At 36.5% G+C, this 19,820-nt stretch overlaps 1 protein-coding gene across 4 annotated transcripts in view; it reads left to right on the forward strand.

Moving 5' to 3' along the window:
* Positions 1 to 5,105: 5,105 nt before the first annotated feature.
* ZFPM2 (zinc finger protein, FOG family member 2) overlaps positions 5,106 to 19,820 on the forward strand; it is a 428,442-nt gene continuing 413,727 nt past the window's right edge. The window contains exon 1 of one of the 4 annotated variants that reach the window (XM_074352601.1): positions 5,106 to 5,845. In XM_074352601.1, the coding sequence (XP_074208702.1) occupies positions 5,806 to 5,845 (40 nt within the window). In that variant the 5' untranslated portion in view covers positions 5,106 to 5,805. The remainder of the gene's footprint in view (positions 5,846 to 19,820) is intronic. The other 3 variants (XM_074352599.1, XM_074352600.1, XM_074352602.1) reach the window with 3 other exon arrangements.

The raw sequence follows: 19,820 nt of genomic DNA on the forward strand, positions 1-19,820 counted from the left end.
ACCATGCCATAATTCCAGAGGTATTACTTCTTTATTCAAGAGACAAGCCCAAGTGAGGATGAAACTCTTAATAGTAACTCTAAATTCCTGAGGGAGGAATTTGATTGGTCATGTTTGAGTCAGGTACTCCCCTTGGTGCAAGTATCCACCAGCCGGGGAATGGAGTCATATTGTACAAACATGGCTGTGACTTCCTGTAGCTGTGCCTGGATGGATGAGGATTGGGAATGGTAGAAGTCCCCAGATAAAACAGGATAATTCTGACCTTACTTTTTCTTTCAGTAATTATGTTAGGACCTTCTATGTGTCCAGCACTGGGGATGTAATTCTGAAAAAGACAGACTGTATTTCTTGTCCTCACAAACGATCTAGTAAGGTGTATTGAGACAGGGAGGGGGCTGGTGAGGATGGAATTAATAAGTAATTAAGCTGCCAATAAAATACAATGCAGCAAGTGATACTATGCAGACCAATAAAAGGTATTATGGAAATAACTGAGAAAAGGTATCTCACTCAGAATTGGGGGGTCAGTGATGTCTTCCGGTGAAAAATGACATCTATAATATGACTGCATAGAGATTAGCCTGGTCAAATAGGTGAGGAAATGATATAATAGAAATGACCAAGATGCAAATATTTTTGTAGACACACAGGTAATATTGATGGAAACAAGGCAAAGTAATATGTTGATGATTGTCTTGGTTTGGATTTCCCAAAAATCAGATCCTGAGAGAAGATAAAACAAAATTAATCCTCTGTGTAGGCATCATTCTAAACAGATTCTTCCTCTAAGGGTGGTCAACAGCAGTATTAAGTTTGCATTCTTCTCATGTAGCAACCCCGGCAGAATAACAGCACCCTTTCCTCAGTGGTTTTAGGATAGAGTTCCCAGGACTCTCATAGAAACACTTTGAACCATTGAGCCAATCACTATACACAAACACCTGGAATATTCTGATTGGTCAGGGACTGGGGGATTGGGGAAGGCCACACTTGCATTACATGACCAAAGAGAAAGTGAAGAGGAGTAGTTCTTCAAAAGATATCACAGCATTATTACCAGAAGAAGAGGGAATGGGTGGAAGGCAGGCAAAGATTGAGATGTCTAGTAAAATTTGGGGCATTACTCCTTCAATACTTATTTTGAACATGGAGATGTGTTATTCATTATACAGACTTAGCAACAAATAATTTTTTTTTGTAGTATAGTTTATCCTATGACTTTCCTCTATCAGAATAGTAATGTGGACATAAAGGATGACTGCAAAGAGCAAACACTTAAATCATCCACATTTTGGTTTTCAGTATATTATGAAATTTTACACATAAAGAGAATAGTCATTCTTAACCCATATTGGTTCAGAGATTTTTTTCACAGATATTTTTGAAAATCTGATGAATTGATTAATTCAGTAGACCTGCTCTTTAGTAAATTTTTTGTATGTGCATACTTTTGTCAAGGGATTGACCATGTACATGAAGACCAAATTAAACCTCAGATCCAGACTGACTGAATGTTTTCAAAGCCCTTGGCTCCTTTATAAGTAAAACAGACAATATTTTTTCATAGTTATAACATAGGAATGCCATTTAGGTGAATTTGTTGATTTTTATTTTTTAAACTGCTGAAATTATAAAGATACACAAATATTAAACACTATTTTCATACTGCATTCTTGTTCAGTTCAGTGTCACAATCTTAAATCAAGGCAGATAAACTGTATTCAATTTCTGGTGAGGATACAAGGGCAAAAAATTAAGTCTTCCTGAAGTTTTTGAATATTGTTTATTCCCATAATAGAGAATGCAGCTTGCTGCCTAATGAGATATGGCCTGGGAGGTTGCTTTATCAATTTGTTGATCCCTTGGAGGAAAAAAACACATTTTAAAAACAAATCCAATAGTGAGACATACATGAATGCAATCCATTTACACTGAGAGCACATTTCGGTACTGTGCCAAATAAAGAATTTTTGGATAGAAATTTATTCCTTCTACCTTGCCTTCCCTAAATAATATGATGTTCAAGAATTAAGTATATTTATGTTTGTAGGAAACATTTTAAGGTTTCTCTGCCTTTCCTATAAACAATATTATAAGTAACCTTAAATTTGTGAAAATGCTAAAATGTCAAACTGTAAGTTTGCCAGATAAAATACAGGCTGCCCAGTTAAATTTGAGTTTCAGATAAGCAACAATTATTTTTTAGGATAAGTATATACCAAATATTGCATGGAACATACTTACCCTAAAAAAATTATTGTTGCTTATTTGAAATTCAAATTTAACTGGGCACCGTGTATTTCAATTTGCTAAATCTAGAAACTCTAAGCTTGCAAACAATATTGTTTTATTCATTTGTAAATAAACATTTGATTTGCACATTAAAGTAGTTTTGGTACTGGCAACTCATTTTACTATCAGATTTATTTTTTCTAGCTAAAATGACTATTTAAGAATATACAATTATATTCTCAGTGAAGGTGTAATAGAATACATCAAGCTTTTTTTTACCCCCCAGTTTCCACTCCATCCCTTTTCACTCCTGAATTATTTTATAAAGAAAGCTAGACTGAAGTAGATTGGTTCTTTATTTCAAATTGGTTCCAGATCAATTCTTTTAGCATTTGAGGAAATGTTATTAAAAGTTGCATATTTTCTGCTTTTAAAGTAACTTACCAATGTGATTTAAAATGATTTGTCTTTGAAAAAAGAAACTTTTCAAAATGAACCATTATGTAGAGATGAAATCAGTGAGTCTAGAAAATGAATAATTCATTTTTAAGTAAATGAGAAATTATTTTGTGCTGTTATTTATACATTTTCACATTTACAGTTAAATAATAATTTGCGATACACAGGGTATTAGTTGTGAATTGTGGTTTTCAATATCACAGACACATTTGTTGCTGTGGTTTTGCAATATCATTCCCTGATGCTTTTCTCAATTGTGGTTTTCATAATCATTGTTTGATAGTCATGTAGCTGTGGTTTGGGGCTGCTATATCCATTTGGACAGAGATAATTGCTTATAGGTTTTGCTGTCTTTTTATTTTATAACTGTAGTGAATTAAACTAGAAAAAGAAAAATTGAACTTTAAATATCATTAACATTCTCATTAAAAACAATGAGAAAACACAAAATGTAATAGTATTCCTTAGTTTAATTCATTCATATTGACTATAATAATATATCTATAAATTTAGATGAACTATATTTATCTCTAATACTGCAATCTGGTTATCTTATCAATTTTGCCTTGTATTCTCTGACTTTTGCTCTTTCAGCTTTTAAACTGAATATTTAGCTGAGATTTATTTGTTTCTCTTTTGCTTTGCATATTTAACCATTTCAAATGCCAAAAAAAACACTAACTGTTAGGAGATTTTAATTCCAATGGGCATTCCTTTTGGGTGATATAAAAAGTCAGCCAGTTTTGTAAAAAGATGTTTAAAAACCGTAATGTATAGTTATCTAATTCTAAGTATACCAATTTAATTGTAATGAATTGAAAATTAAGGAGGCGGAAATCTGTAGTTCTGTCTGCTTATTCATTCCACAACACAAACACAAATAACCCTGCTTTTCATGGTACTTACGGCTTTAATTTGTTGGTTCTTCAGGGGAGGGACTTTGTCACTTAATGCATTTTCCACTGTAAAGAACCTTGTGTTCTTACAATCTCTATGGTAATAGTACTAATGGTAATGTAATAAAATTCACAGTTGGTCTTCAGCTCTGTATTAAGATTCTCTCAGCCATACCTTTCACAGGGCAACTCTTTACACCTTCCAGAAGATGTCCTGATGGGGTTATAAATGACACTGATTACAGTGCCTCCTGCACACTGAGCAGCCTGCATTACGCTCAATCAGCCCAGGCTCTCTGCTGACCTCCAGACCCTTTTAGCGTTTGGAGTTTGGCGGGGCTCACACCGATGATAGTCAACCAAACAAAGGGGGACACAATTTTAGATTAGAATGGATGGTCTCACAACCTGAAGGGGAAGTCGGCAGTATCTGGTGGACACATGTTAACTGCAGTGGAGTTTATTAGTAAATACTGATTTCATAAAGCAGCTAGTTCCACTTCCTCTTGGATAGAAGCTCCTCTCCTTCAAGTCTGCCTGGGAGAATATATTAAATACTCAGTGTACGTGAAACTACGAGAAACTAAGCTAGCCTCATGCAGCTTAACTTGGCCAAAATAAATAACTATGGAAATCACTTCAAAATTTGTTCTTTTAGCTTGCAGTTTCCTATATACTACACACACAATAATTGAATAAGAATGAAACAAAACTTTAAAAGCTAAAGAGCCATGAAATAGTTATTGGGTCTTACCTGCTTGGGAAATTATGGCAAGATCAAATCTTTTATTAGTCGTTGGCTGCTTCCCTGTGGCAGAAGAACTAAAAGAATGAAAGATTATGGGGCTGGAGTGGAATTTCAGAACTTCCACAAAGTTAGTATTTTGATTAGAGATGGTTAATTTTCCAAAAGGGTTAATCACCTAGCTAACGGTCTTCCTTTCTGATGTGAGAAAAATATCTGCCTATCTCCGAATTTGGAATTTGTACAATCTAACACGAAAACTCGAGGTGAGAAAGAGCACTCTTAGGACACTGCTCGGCATCCCATCTGTGCGGGCCAAGTGGGGGATGGTCCATGTCCGCAGCAGTCTCCTGGGAACCTTGAGAGCAATGAAATGGTCTCCTGAGAGCCTGGGCAGATGAGAGGACTTAACTGGCCCCAAGACACACAGTTGGCATTTGTGATCAGCTGGCTCTCGCGGAGGATTTTGCCAGTGGCCTAACCTTCCTGCCAAAAAGCTGGAAGGGCAGGGATGGAGGCTAGGGGAGGGGGCCGCATAACTGGAAGCACAAAGTTTATGGAGAGACTGAGATTTCTTTGTGCCCCGCTGGATAGGCGAGGCGTGAGAGAGGAGAGTTGGGGTCCATCAGAGGGGGCTGTTGAAAGAAGTTGCCGGGAAGAGGAGGAGGGGTGGTCTGGCAAATGCCCAGAGCTGATGTGGTGAAAACTGCAGAAGGTGGCCCCCCCTCCAACCTTCCCCACGCCTCCCTCTGTCCTCCCTAATTCCCCACCGCGCTCCCCTGCACCCCACCCGACCAAGGCCAGGGCCCTAGTTTGCATCCGGACTGGCTTTGGATGCAGCCAATCCTCCTTTCGCTGGTGGAATAGTTCCCCCTCCCCACAGCCCCGGCGCGCCCCTCCCTCCCGCGTCTCGCCACCTCCCGCGGCAGAGCGAGAGCTGCGCGGCCCGGAGCGGCGGCGGCGGCGGCGGCGGCGGCGGCGGCAGCAGCGGTGGCGCTTGAGTATCTGCCCCGCGAGCCGCGGAGAGGGGAGAGCGAGCGCGCTTCTCCTTCCGCGCCTTCCGCCCCCTCTCTCCCCCTCTCCCCTCTGCTCGCTCTCCCTTCCCTCCTCCTTCTCTTCCTTCTTTTCGTGCCCCCCTTCCCCTTTTTTTCTCTCTCCGTTCATTCGTTTGTAAATTCCCATTCTCTACCCCCCACCCCCATCGCTCTCCCACTCTCCCCCCTCCCCTGCCCACTGTCACACTCTCTCTGCCCTCCTCTCTCTCCTCATTTGCCTGTTCATCTCCAAACGTGGATCCGCGGCTCCCAGAGGAGCCCAGCGCCCGGATCCCGCGCGCCCGGAGCACCTGGAGTCCGGCCCGCGGCGGCCCGAGCCTGGCCAGCGGCGGCGGCCGGAGCGGCGGGAGCCGAGGGAACGGCAGCCCGGACCGCGGACACCGCGGGAGCCCCAGTGGCAGCGGCCGCCGCCGAAATGTCCCGGCGAAAGCAGAGCAAACCCCGGCAGATCAAACGTAAGTTTGCGCGCGGGGCTGAGAGTTGGTGGGATTATTTCTGGGGAGAGGGGCGCGCGGGGCGGGAAAGGGAGGGAGACTCGGGGAAATCCTCTCCCGCTGCCCCGGATTTGTCAAACTTTGCCTGAGCAGCTGGAGGGACAACTAGTCAGTCACAGACAAGACAGCACGAGCGCCGGGCAAGAAAGAGGCTGCGACGAACAGTCCACTTCTGCTCGGCTCGGCCTTCGTGCTCCGGGCGTCCTTCTAATTCCGACCCTCGCTGGCAGTTACCGCTGTTTTCTCGTCGAGCCTGACTGGGCAGCCTTACTCATTTAGGAGACTCCTATTATTGTGGTTGTTGTCATTGTTGTTGGGTTTGACAGGGTATTACTCTTGGGGACCACTTTTTAGCTACCAGGGTGAGAACTTAGTTCTTGGAACAGCTTGGTCGAGACTTCGGGGCGAGGGAGGCAACTTCCCCAGGCGGTGGAAAAATCAGTGTCTGGGTCCCGATCCTGGGCGGTGCCAGAGCCACGCCAAAGCCGAAGCGAAACAAAAAGTAGGTGTAAAAGTTCGCGCCTGGGCTGCGGGCGGCTGTGCGCCTTCGCCCTGCGGGCGCGGGGCTGGCGGCGGGCGGGTCTGGCCGGGGGCTCCGGGCCCGTCCGGTTCGCGTCGCTGGGACGTTCTGCCGAGCCGGCGTGCGGTTTACTTCGGGCCCGCGAGGCGCACGGAGTCCACGCTGGGAGGGGCCGCTGGTCGCTTCCCAGCGCGGAAGCTGTGAGTTCAAGGCAGCCTGCGCGAAGCGTAGAGCGTGACCCGAAGCCCTGGAGCCCCGAGGGGCCTGGGTGATGCTTAGAGGACACAGCGGCGCGAGAGGCACCTGCCCGAAACAAACACACTCGCAGAGTTCAACTCGTCCAACTTTTCTTGTCCTGGGGAAAATTCTTCCCATGATGTTTTGTCGCCCCGCGACTGTCTTCAACGCTTTGGCCGAAAAGGAGAAACAGCCTTATTAGTTTATTTTTTTGCCAGCCCTTTGGTGTGTCCATTTCTTCCTGTTGTTTAAAGTCTGGCAACTAGTATAAAACTGATTATCGTGTATTTTAAGGAAAAGACTTTAATGGCACTCCCTCCCCCTTGATTATTAAACCACAATCCCTCCTCCACTCCCCTAAATGTTGACAATTTCATTTAATGTAGTTTAAAAATAAATCATATCAATCAATATATCCAGCATGAAGTGGGGTACAGGTTATAAGCAGTTTGCTACATAAGTAGATCCTTGCCTCTAAGACTTGACTCGCGAGCTTTTATTTAGTGGATTTCTTATGCTTAAGTTCCTATTTTCTGCAGCTTGGGGTTAAAGTAAGCACTGGACTTAACTTTCGGCTAAAAGCAGTTTTAATCAAGTAAGGATACCGTTCTTGAAGACTTTCACTTTTTGAGAGTGATTATTCATGGTTTCAACTAATTGCCTTTTACTTTTTAGAACTAAATTGATCGGATCCCTGCGTTTAAATATTGCATTTTATAGTACAAAACTGTGGATATTATAAGATATGATTATACACATTATTAAAGGCAAGATCCTTTTTAGCTCATGGTTGTCTAGATTGTTAATAAATAATTAATATTAATTGATTGTATGGCACAAAGACCGTCTGATTCTACTTAGGAATACTTTGTTATCTTCTCAGTTAGCTACATTAAATTTTTTTTTCTGTCCTTCTGTGTCCACCTCATATAATTGAAGATTAAAGCATTGGAACTAATTGCTGATGCTACACTTGTATTATAGGTCATAAAACATTTTAGTGGCTTATTTGAGTGCTATGATTTATTAACTATCAAAAATAATTAAAAGTTGTCTCATTTGAAAGTGAACAAATATTATGTTATATTTGTTCACAAGGATCATTGCCTGCTGATATATGCGTGCATATGTATTATTAACATACATGCAGTTTTGACTTTTATTGGATTCAGTTTAGGATCACAGTGATAATCTATGCAAATGTGGACACCCTGCTCCCCTTGCACTGTTAAGAAAAATGAAAAAAATTAGAGGTCTTTGAATTGTTACATGAGAACAGGGCTATTTAATAGCTGCATTTTTTTTTTGAAGGGGTGTGGAATACTTAAATGTAGTTTGACCAGCTGTAAAGTCATTTTGATTGTAACCTATTGACATTTGTCTCCTTTTGCCTGTCCAGGCGTGGGAGGCAGTTCTGCAGATGGAGAAGTTTGTCTTGATTCTCAAAGTCATTACTATGATAGGTCCCTCCCTCCAGTTTTAGTAGTGTATGAGAAGTGAAGCATTTTTTTAAAAAAAATTACAGACAACATTGTTGCTTTTGATATTCTGGATCAAATGTTAAGTTTGGAAAATACCAGAAAGAGATGCTTTTGGAAACAAAAGCATTTCACGCAACTAGAGAAACAGCATTTTAAACTTGGAAACGTCCAGATTTTGAAAATAAAGCTTTGGCACTGCTGATAAAATATACCCAATTTCGAGCAACTATGACGAGCAAAAGTCAGCTTATACCAGAAACTCTGAGGACAGTCAGTTTAAAGGACAAAAAGGTTGTTGGGCACAGTTTTTTTTTTCTTTTACTGCGTACAGTTCCCTGCTATCTAAAATTGTGATTTATGCAGTATTTTAATATTTTGCTTATTCTTTCCCCTTGGGTGCTCTCCGGGCAGCGATAAAAAGGCAACGCTGAAAGAGCACCATTAATTTGCTATGATGACTGGCCAGATAAGAGGAGATAATGGGAAAGATAAGCGGAGAAGATATACCATCAGAAACCCGATTATTACCATTAAAATTCCAGCCCAGCAATCTGCAGAAGCCTGATAATTCCTTCTCCGTTTCCACCACTTTGGATGATAAGGCAAAAAATAGTCACTCAGTGCTCCTTGATTAGACTGCCTGGATTTCCTGATAATACAGTGATAAATTATGTATTTTGCCCCCATGTTTTGTCCCAAAATTCAGATTTTTTTTCCCCCTATTCCAAGACTGTATTTTCTGCCCTCCCCTCAGAAGCTTTCTCTCCTAAGCTATTATTGTAATCCTGGTTTGATAAAAAGCCCTGATAGGACGGGAGGTGTTTGGTGTGGGAGCCATATCATGCTATCAGCCCATCTCCTCACACAGCTGCTCGCTGTTGTTGTTTTTAGCCTTATCACCTCCTGCCAATATGCCAATAAATTGCCCAGATTGTTCTCCATTCTGGGGCTGCACTGCAAAATTTATGACAGAAATGATTTTTTTTTCTTTTACCAATGCATCTCTTTATGATTAGTAACCGTGTTGTGTGTGCAGTTTTACTGTCATTTTCTTCTTCAAGCTGTTGTCTCTAGTAATGTGTTTACTGTCCTATTATGTCCCCAACTTCAGCCACGCTTAGGTGTATTGGCCATGGGTTCAGGGAAAGATTTTTTTTTTTTTTTCAAATACCACCTTGTAGTTAATGTAGACACTGAAAAGGGAGGAGAGTAACTCAGACACTTTATTTTCATCTAATATTAAGAAAAGGCACTCTTGATACCATTCAAGAACAATTTTCCTAAAACTTTTAGATTGCTTGATGTTTTCAAACATGTAGAATGGAAATATTCAGTCTAGATTGTGTGCCAAATAATTTGTGGTGAAGGAAAATGAAAAGATGAATTAAGAGGCAGTTTTTTTTTTTTTTTTTTTGGAGAAGTGTAGTAGATATTGGGAATGAATATACACCTTGAAAGTAAAATGTCCCCTGTTAAGAATAATCTTGTTAGTAGTTCTGTTAGGGGAGCTTTTGCAGAAGTTGGAATCCTTTCATATTGAATAAATTACCTTTTTGTTATTTGAGATGATCTAATAATTTCAGGCTGCACGGGTGCCTGACTTGCATAGTGGTATTTTAATGTTTTATGGTATTTTTTAAAAAGTAGGTAATATTATAATATTTTATTTATAAAATGATTATTGTCTTAAATGAGAATGGTGCATGTTAAATTTGTTTTTTTGTATTTGTAAACATGAAAAACTAACTGGATCATCTTTAGAACCTTAAAATTGCAAAGAATGCAAAGAAGTGGTTGTGGTTATTTTTCATTATTACAGTGTAGAATTTTTTTTTAAAGTGTTTCTTGTATTAATTTTCAATCAGTAATTTGGGGATTAATTAACTGCTGTATTATCATTAATATTTTTATTTTTAAAAAGGGATTTGAGTATGCTATGCACATTTGAAAACATTAATCAGTCTTATACCCAGGGTGTTTTGCTTTTCACCTTCCAAGTATTAATACAGATTTTTGCTTTGAAACATATTACTCATTTCTTTGGATTTTTAGAATAATTAAATATAACATTGAACAATAAGCATTTCTCTTTGGCTTATGGCATGTCATGTTAGGGATTTTATTTTCTGTGTTTTTGACTGAGTGACATTTTAGAAAACCTGTTTTTACACTGGCCATGAAATAAAGGAAAAGATATATATAGGAGTTTTACTGATTAAATAAAAAGATTGGTATCCATTGTAAGGTGAAAAAATTAATTTCTTTATTTACAAATCTGAAATACAGCAATGCATAGAATTTTGATGAAAAAATCTAAGAATAAATATTTAGTAGATTTTTTAAAATAGGAAAAAATTTAAAATGGCTAATATATGAGTCCCGGTTTTTAAGAGTTAAAGAGAATATAAGAAAGTTTGCCTCTAAAAGATCATTAATCATGAAGTCAGGGTTGTTTTTTTTTAAGTTCAGTGGAGTCAACAATGCAAATATAAATGTGATAGCATTTTCATCTTTAGTTGCTTTAAAAGAGTTTAAGGCTAGAACCTGGTGATATGACTTGGAATGAAAAGAGCAGTTCTTATGTTTTCTGTTTCTAGTAACTTTCTAAAGTGGTTCATTTGTGAAATTATGCACTAAGAAAAATTATGAGTCTTGAAATTGTGTATCATAATATTTTTAAATGGACAAAGACATTTGAACTTTTCTATAAATTGTAGTTGGAAACATTTAGAAAAATATAGTTGTATCAGTTCAATTACAGGGAGTGTACCATCTCTTTGAATTTCATATAAGAAATTGGTGTTCATTTTAGACTTTACAAGGTATCAATAAGTCTTTGTAAATTAAATTTTTATTTCCTAAGCCATTTAAATATGGACCTAGAAAATATGATGTGACTTGTTATATATTAAAGTTGGTGCTATTAGGTTGTGAAAGAAAACAGTGCAGTTAAACGATTTGCTTCTGATTTTTACATTCTGCTAATTTAGAATGTATTATATATTTAAGGGTTAATGCAAAGATTTATATATCAATTTGTTTCTGGTTAATTGTGGGGATAAATTAAGATATTCCTTGATTATATCAGTTGTCTAGCCCATGTGTATATGTTTTGCCTTTATGGCCGTCTAAATTAACTTTGTGTTCCAGTTAAGGTGACTCAGTTCATGAGCTCTTCAAGGCCTCTCTCATCTATGTTATTTCTGCTGTTTGAGGACTATTTAAGAACTAACTTATCTCTTCCTTCACATAATAAAAACAAAGAAATGAAACTCTAATTAGCCCATCTTGCTTTTAGTTTCTTATCTCTGGAAAAAGTTTTGAGAGAACAAGATTGAAGCTAGTATGTTTGCTAAAATGACATATTTGGGACTGGATATATGGATTTCTAATACTGATATGTTTGCTCTTCCCCATAACCAAGGTAAATCAAGAATGGACTTATCATTGGCATTTTAATCACCTCCCTTTTAAAAATATGTGACTTTTGCTAAAAAGGTATTAAATGAATAATCTTATTTATTCTACATTCTGTGATTAATTTTTATGTTCCAAGAAAATGCCTTCCCAAATGAACTTTCCTTCAAAATAGTGTATATTCGGGGTTTAGATAAGGGGATACCATTTAGAACAAGCTTTTTGATGTTTGGCTAAATTGCATGGAAAACCTAAAATTACATTTATCGGGTAATAAAAAATATTTTTCAAGAATACTTTTTAAAATAACAATCTTTGCTCACTAATAGGGTGAGTGAATATGTTAACAACTTTGGAGCCCTTATCTTCCACATCATGTTCCCTTGGAGTTTTTGTTACTTCCCCAATTCTGAAGGATTAGTAGGACATTTCAGAAGAAAACTGCAGGTATTTTTGAAACCCTGTCTGATTCAGTGCCTGCCACTGTGTAAAATTATCAGTTCATTCCCTCACCATATGAATAGCAGCAAGAAGTCCATTACTTCAGTCGCCAGAGTGTTTCCACCATAGATAAAGGGGTAAGTATGTATCATTTAATAAGGTTACATTTTAAAAAGCTGAAATGGAATTAAATTAATAAGCTCAGACACGGCAATATTTGGCATTCTAGAAAGAACTCTCTCTTTAAAGGTATTAGCATAAAGATAGCACATTTGTTTATTATGCTTCCAAATCAGCTCCTAGTATCTCTGCCACAGGTAACAATTGACTTTTCAGGCTTCAAGTTAATAGCCTTGTCTCTTGCTTGTAGGGATCAATATTAGTATTAATTAATCACCATTATCGGCACTAGGATCTGGTTCTATTTGTTGTTACATCAGCAAAATATCAATATAGAAAGTGGACTCTCTGATCGTCATGGCAACTTCATCTCTTGGGTCAAAGAAAGTTTATCTTATCTGTGCATAGAGAGTGGCAAACTGTTTAGGGATCTAGTTTGAACTCTAAGAACATTGATTTAGTTTTTGTTTGCGAATAGAGGCTGAATTCCAATCACAAGGGATAGGTAAGATTTAAATATTAATGCCGAGAGGCTTGCCTGAGAGGGTGTCATACCATTACTGTCAGACTGTCTTTTTGAGATGACAAAAAGGTAGAGAAGAATTGTCTAGTCAGGATTATGTAAAGCCTTGGTAATTTGTGCTTTTGATAAATACTTCTAAAAATGAATATATGATAAGTACTGGGTAGAATTGGTTTTGGTCAAGATTTCAGGTGTTACAATAAAAAGCTTTTATTTTTTCTCTTTCATCTCGTCTTTCCTGGTCTGTTATGATAGTATATCCACTATTTTAAAAAAGTACTTTCGAGGACCAGTTTTGCCTCATGATGGGTACCAGTACTATGTCTTAGGCCAGAGAGTTTTGCTTTGAAAGGTCCAGGGAGAAATTTTATGGGACTATTTTAATACTAACAAATATTCATTGCTAATAAAGGAAATCCTAAAATAATCAGCTGAAAGGATAGATGTCTTTGAAGAATGTTTGCAAAGATAATAAATGATCAAAAGTTGCTAAAGCCAGGAAACAAAAGACATGCTATTTTATTGATGTCTCTAAGATACAGTGATCACTTAAAATGAACATTTTTTCCCTAAATCAGATTGATGGAAATTCATCTTATTCTTGAAAAACAATATGCTAAAGAGTAAAAACCGGACTTAGAAGTGGTGCATGAAATACTCTATTCTTAAGATTGTGGGCACTGAATAAATTTAAATATGTTTGTGTATGTGGAAACTATATTGTATCTCATGATTTTGGAGATTTTAAACAGGAATGTTGAATGCCTGGTGGCTATAACCAATGCCATATAATTGTTCTTTGCAGCATTGTCCGTGTAATAGCTGAAAGTCAACTCTTTATATAGTCTGCAAGGCAATGCAATTTATTATTTAATATTCTAGTATTACCTCCGTGAGTGTAAAACAAGGAACATATTCATTAGAGGCACCAGCATAATATTTAGTATTAAATAGACCTTCATTTCAGCTGGGCATCTGCCACCGACTGCTGCCCCTTTGCATTGCTAGAAGTTGTTGAATGGTGTTAGTCTGATGTTTTCTTGTACTTGATTTGGTTTTTGATAATGTCAGAATTATCATAAACAACTACCACAAATATATATAAAATAGCTTATATATAGGCTGCCACAAATATATATATATATATATATATGTGTGTGTGTGTGTGTGTGTGTGTGTAATTTTAATAGCTTATGCAAAAACTATAACATCTAGCTTTGTAAAGTCCGTTTAGATTTTAAAATACATCTAAAATTATCTTTAAATGAACATTTATTGAAGATATATTTAATGTTATTTTTCAGTTGATTTCCTTCTCAGAAAGAGAAATCCTTTTGAAGATATGTATTAGTCTGATCTACATTTGTAAAACTTTGGTGAACATCTCTTGTTGAGACAAAAGGGAATTTCAACAAGTTGACATCTATATAATACTGCATATGGAAGATTTCTTATAAGTGTGAGTTACTTGACATCGATTTTTTCAGTCCCAATCTCTTAATTTTTTCATTTAAAAATTTGCAAGAGATTGGGGCTGAAAAATCTATGTCAAGTAACTCACACAAGAAATCTTCCATATGCAAGTCCTTAAACTTGAGTAGGGTGAGGGCTTAATTACAAAACTTAGTAACAAATATTTGTCCTTCATTGACTATTAATCTGGAACTTTTAACTTTTACTTTCCTTATTAGTTGTTCCTTTGGAATATTGAATAATGGTGTGCTCTTTAAGAAAGACTTGCTTTATTGTGGTATATTGTGAAATTACTGTGAGCCTGCAATAAACTGGGGGTTAGAAGATTAAAAATAGCGAATTGACAAGTCTTCAAGTTCCGGTAAGGGCCAGATTCCTCTAAATTTATGCAAAAAAATAGCTAAAATCATATACTACTAAGTAGCTTTAAAGATAATAAAATAATAAATGATGATAGTAAATAATAATTAAATGCACTCAATATTGTTCATTTCCCTCTTGCTTACTACATTTAAATTACCTAATTTAGAAGAGAGGTTTTAAAAATTATTAGATAATTCAATTAAAAGTTCTGATTATTTATAATTAAATGATAAAAATCTGTGTTATAAATTAATCTTAACATATTTGGTGTCATGAAATTTTTAAATGGATTTTGAAAAATTTCTTACAATAATGTAAAAGGGAAAAATGCTCATATTGCAAGTAGAATCTTATTTAGTTCCCCATGTCTAGTGCCTCCAAAAAGTAAAATGCCATATATTTGTAAGCCTTCTTGCTTGTTGTGTCTGCTGAGAAGATCAAAGGCAATTCTTTAAAATATATAAAATCCTGTGAATTCAGTGGGAAAATTTTGGAAGGCTGTATGAATTATTCTTGTACTTTCTCATTTATTGTGTGCAGATCATTTTTATGGCATGCATTTTCATTTATGTCAAAATATATCACTGTAACACTTTGTGGCCTTTTATAGGCTATACTTATATGACTAAGGTATGTATTTATGTGAATACATTTTGTGGATAAATTTCATGCTGATTTTAAAATACTTTCAAAATATAGTTCAGTGAACATTTTAATGAGAGATGGATAAGCTATTGACAACATTGCTTTTTAATGAAAATCTTTTGTTCATCATGACCCTTGTTCTTTTGATTTTAAGGGCAATCTTAAAAATTAATTACTCCCAGAAGAAAAAAGAAGACTATGTTAAGCAAGTAGACAGTTACTTATACTAACATTAGAGTACTTACTTCCACAGAATATATTGATATTTTACTTTTCTCATTTTTGTGTAAAAATTATATAATGGATATTCCTTTGAATTAAAAAATTTGAAGTTCATAATCTATGTCACAGTTGACTCCTTACCAAACTAGTTTATGTATAGGAGTATATTCTGTATATCATTAGAGCAGTGGGACAGCTAATTGAAGAATTAAACATTTTTTTCCTCTAAGACTCCAGTCAATAGGAATAGATAAAAAGGCTTTTAATATTCTGAGTTATTTTTATTTATTTGGGATAAAACTGTCTGAATTTGTATTGTGCACATTTATCAATTAGGTCTTCTTTCTCCTGAAGTGAACATCCTGAAATTCTTATTTTGGTAGCCTTTCTGCCTACATTGCCATGAAAATAATCATGTTTTCCAATGACATTTGACTTGTACCTAAGTACTTGTGAATATTTTGGATTTCTTGGGCCTCCCACAGCTAAGAACAGACTCAGTGCGCAGGGGAGAGTGACCAGCTTGGGGCTTCTGCAAATCTGAAATATTCAAGAGTTCATTTGCAAATATATTAGGTTGCTGCTAAAAATATCACCCCACTTCTTAACAATGTGCATCTTGGACAAACAGGCGCATATTTTGTCATCAAGTTGCTTAAGCTTCTGAAGTCAGGGCTACAACTGGGTCAGATGATAAGATGAGCACAACAGAGAAACGAAGAGAGCGTCTGATAAAACCTGATTGATTGATGTCTGGCTTCCCCACCATCACAGGCAGTTGACAGTTAGTTTGGGATCAGATGATTTGGCTTTTGCGATAGAAGATGGGGCCTGGTAGGCAAGCCTGAAGGACAAAAAGGTCGGTTTCTGTGTAGTGTCAAGTAATGCCGAGCTCCCACAAGGTGGGACATTATTAATAATTTCATTCTTTCTTTTTTAGGTCCAGGCCCTAACATTTGATAGTCACTTAAAGGCATGAAGATTCAGTCTACAAACAGAAATGTGTGACTACCTTCCTGTTTAATTTAATGTTTTTACATGGATTATGTCATAAAGGGCAAGAGCATATGTTTATTTAACAATTATGTGATGTTTTATGTGATACTTCGCCATATATAATGACTTTTGCGTATTTCATTTTACTGTAATGTTGTAAGGTAAAAGTAATCACAACAGTTTATGTTGACAAGGTTTAACCAGTTTATGGCTAAATTTAATATTTAAAAATACTTTTTATGGAGGAATATAGATTAACTGAGGGAAAATTACAATATAAATTAATCTAGAGTTATCAGCTCCAGGAGTTTGGGTGTCACAGATTATGAGAAGCTTAGTGAAAAAAAATTTTTAGTACACAGTTTAGACATGTTGGAGTTTGGGAAAACCTTGGTTGGCAAAATGGGAGAAATTTATATTTTATACAGGTCTGTGGTTAGTGAATATGCTGTAATTTGCTGAACTTTGCTTTTGCTGGTGATAGGATTTTTATAATGTTTCTTTGTATTTTAATCATGGAAAATCCCAAATTCTTGACACATACTAAATCACCTTAGAATATATGAGTTACCTAGTTTATATACTAGTACAGAACAAAGTTGTAGATCACTTTTGAGTTTGAACATAATTAATAGTAGATATTAGTTACATCTACTGTTAGGTAAATTTATCTAATATTAGAAGAAGGAAGGAAGGGAAAAAAGAAGAAAGAAAGAAAGAAAACCAGAATAGCTAGTTTTAGAAAAAAATATCTTCCACTATTAGCCATAAAAATTAGTATAGCTGTTACAGTATTAGAATTTGGACAGCTTGGATTTGAATTTAGATTTAGGACAGTTTGCTCTCTAGAAATCCTTTAGGATGTATCACTTTTCTCTAAGTTTTAAGGGTCAGATCTCCAAAGGACAGTTGGGTCTCAGCTAATACTTTAGGCTTAGTATCAGCAGGATGAGTTCTGCAAGGTGCTGTATTGCTGATAGTATAAGTGGAATACTGTATGCGAGCATTGCGCCAGAACCTGACGTGGTACTGGTAGTAAGTGGTCAGGGAACGGGGCTAATGGCCGTTTCAGCAGTGATTAGTAACACTTCCAAGAAAGGTGCTGTAAGAAAACGACCTCTTCTACAGACCTTTATATGGAACAAAGAGATCGACTGATTGTCTGTCTGTCTGTCTGTCTCTGTCAGTCATCTCAAGAATGAGGAATCATTATAGATGTGGTTACAAAAACTTTTCTAGAGAAGATATTTCAGGCAAAAGAAGCACTTTAGTGATTCTGCTCTGATGGTCACATTACTGATGGAGATTATTACTGGTGGTAGCCAGTAATGGTCAACACATTTGTCACATCAGGGAAACAAGAACACAAGTGGATTTCCCTAGCACAGTTTCTGTGTAAGTCTGTGATAAATTTCTCTATTATTCAGTAAAAATGATGTTTCATTTTAAGGTGGTGTAATAGTTGTCAAGTGAAGATTGCTTTGATAAGTATTTAGAGGGTTTTTGTTGTTGTTGAGTATCCATGAGCAGCTGTCTAAAGTATATTAATTTGCTTTTCTCTGTATACACATGCACACAATATCATAGATTATCTAAAAATACTGCCTTCTCAAATCCTTTATTCTTTTAGTATTTTCTGTTTTTTTTTTATTCTATGTGGTTTTGAACTGCATACATTTTTTGCATATGTGTAAGCTGCATCTGAAAAATGTCTAATTATACATTGAGGAAAATTAGAATTGACAAACGGAAAAATGCCACATCATCAAAAGAGTGAAGATCAGCAGTCCTTATAAATGGAAAATAGCAATCAGCTACTTGGTCAGCTGGACTGCAATTTCTTGACTAGTTCTGTGGCTTTGGGAATCTCATTTAAGGAGCAGTATGAGTTTGAGACATAGTGGCTGGACTGATTCACTTCTGTGTTTTTTCATCCTTGGTTTGGAAGTTTACATTTTGAAGAAATTTGAACAAAAGGATTCAGGTGTGGGATGTTACTAAGGAAGGTCTTTGGGGATTTGTTTCCTCTAAATTGGTTAGCACCAGTTTTTTTTTTTTTTTTTAATACTGAGAAATAATCTTAGTCATCACCAGAAGTGACATGGGTTTTGACTGCACATTGTTACAATAACTTATTAGCCCAAGAGATAAAAGTTAACCATTGCATATTGAATCAAGAACTTTGAACCTGGATCCATAGGCTTTGACGAATTTGAGAATATCCAGACATTTTATACAGTAGTTTGTGTATTCTAGAATATTTCTAGGAAGAGGTTTTCATGAGATTCTCAGCGGGCTTCACAGCCCCATCAAAACTTTAAGCCACTCAAAAGAATTCCTGTATGGGTGGCTGTGTGATCACTTGTTACATTTTCAAATGTAGCCATGTAAAATAGGAATAGTTTCATTTTTATTTGCCAAATGATTCTTTCAGAAACATAAATCAAATCATGTCACCTTGTTGCTTTAAGTCCTCCTGTGGATGTCATTTGCAATTAATGTCTGATTTTTTTTTCCATCATTGCTTTTTGTATCTTCTGTGATCTATTTGTTGCCTTCCTGTCTGACCTGATCACCAAGTATACCATGATCATATGACACTTCCCTTCCCAATCCCTACCCTGACCAGCCCCCAGGAACCACCTGCATTCACTACATTTTATCTTTACTGGTCTTTTTTGTTATTGTCGTTGTTGTTGTTGTTCCTTGAACATGCCAAGCTGCATGATTGGATGATTTCTCACTAGAATCTGAGCTGAATGGGCAGAACCTGGTCTTTTTCACTTCTGTACCTCCTGTTGCTAGAAGAGTACCTGGCCCATAGCAAACACCTAAAGAATCTTAGCTCAGTGGATGGATGAATGAGCAGTTTTTTAAAAACTCAACATCATTTCCTGTGGTGTATCTTTTAATAAAAATGATTTTACAGTTTTCCACCCAAAAGAAAGAGTTACCCACATGCTTTATATATTTTTAATTAAAATATAGTTGATTTACAATGTTGTGTTAGTTTCAGGCATACAGCAAAGTGATTCAGTTTTATGCACATATATTATTTTTCATATTCTTTTTCATTATAGGTTATTACAAGCTATTGAACATACTTTCCTGTGCTATACAGTAGGACCTTGTTGTTTATCTGTTTTATATATAGTAGTTTGTATCTGCTAATATCAAACTCCTAATTTATCCCCCAAACCAGCTTTCTCCTTTGGTAACCATAAGTTTGTTTTCTACCTCTATGAGTCTGTTTCTGTTTTGTAAGTAAGTTCATTTGTGTCATTTTTTAGATTCCACATATAAGTGGTATCATATGATATTTCTCTTTCTCTGTCTGACTTACTTCACTTAGTATAATAATCTTGGGCCCATGTATGTTGCTGCAAACAGCATTGTTTCTTTTTTATGGCTGAGTAGTAGTTCATTATATATATATATAATATAAGATATTATATATCTATAAAATTATCTATCTATCTGTCTATCTACCTATCTTAT

The sequence above is a fragment of the Camelus bactrianus genome, chromosome 25 (assembly GCF_048773025.1).
Source record: "Camelus bactrianus isolate YW-2024 breed Bactrian camel chromosome 25, ASM4877302v1, whole genome shotgun sequence".
Taxonomy (NCBI): Eukaryota; Metazoa; Chordata; class Mammalia; order Artiodactyla; family Camelidae; genus Camelus; species Camelus bactrianus.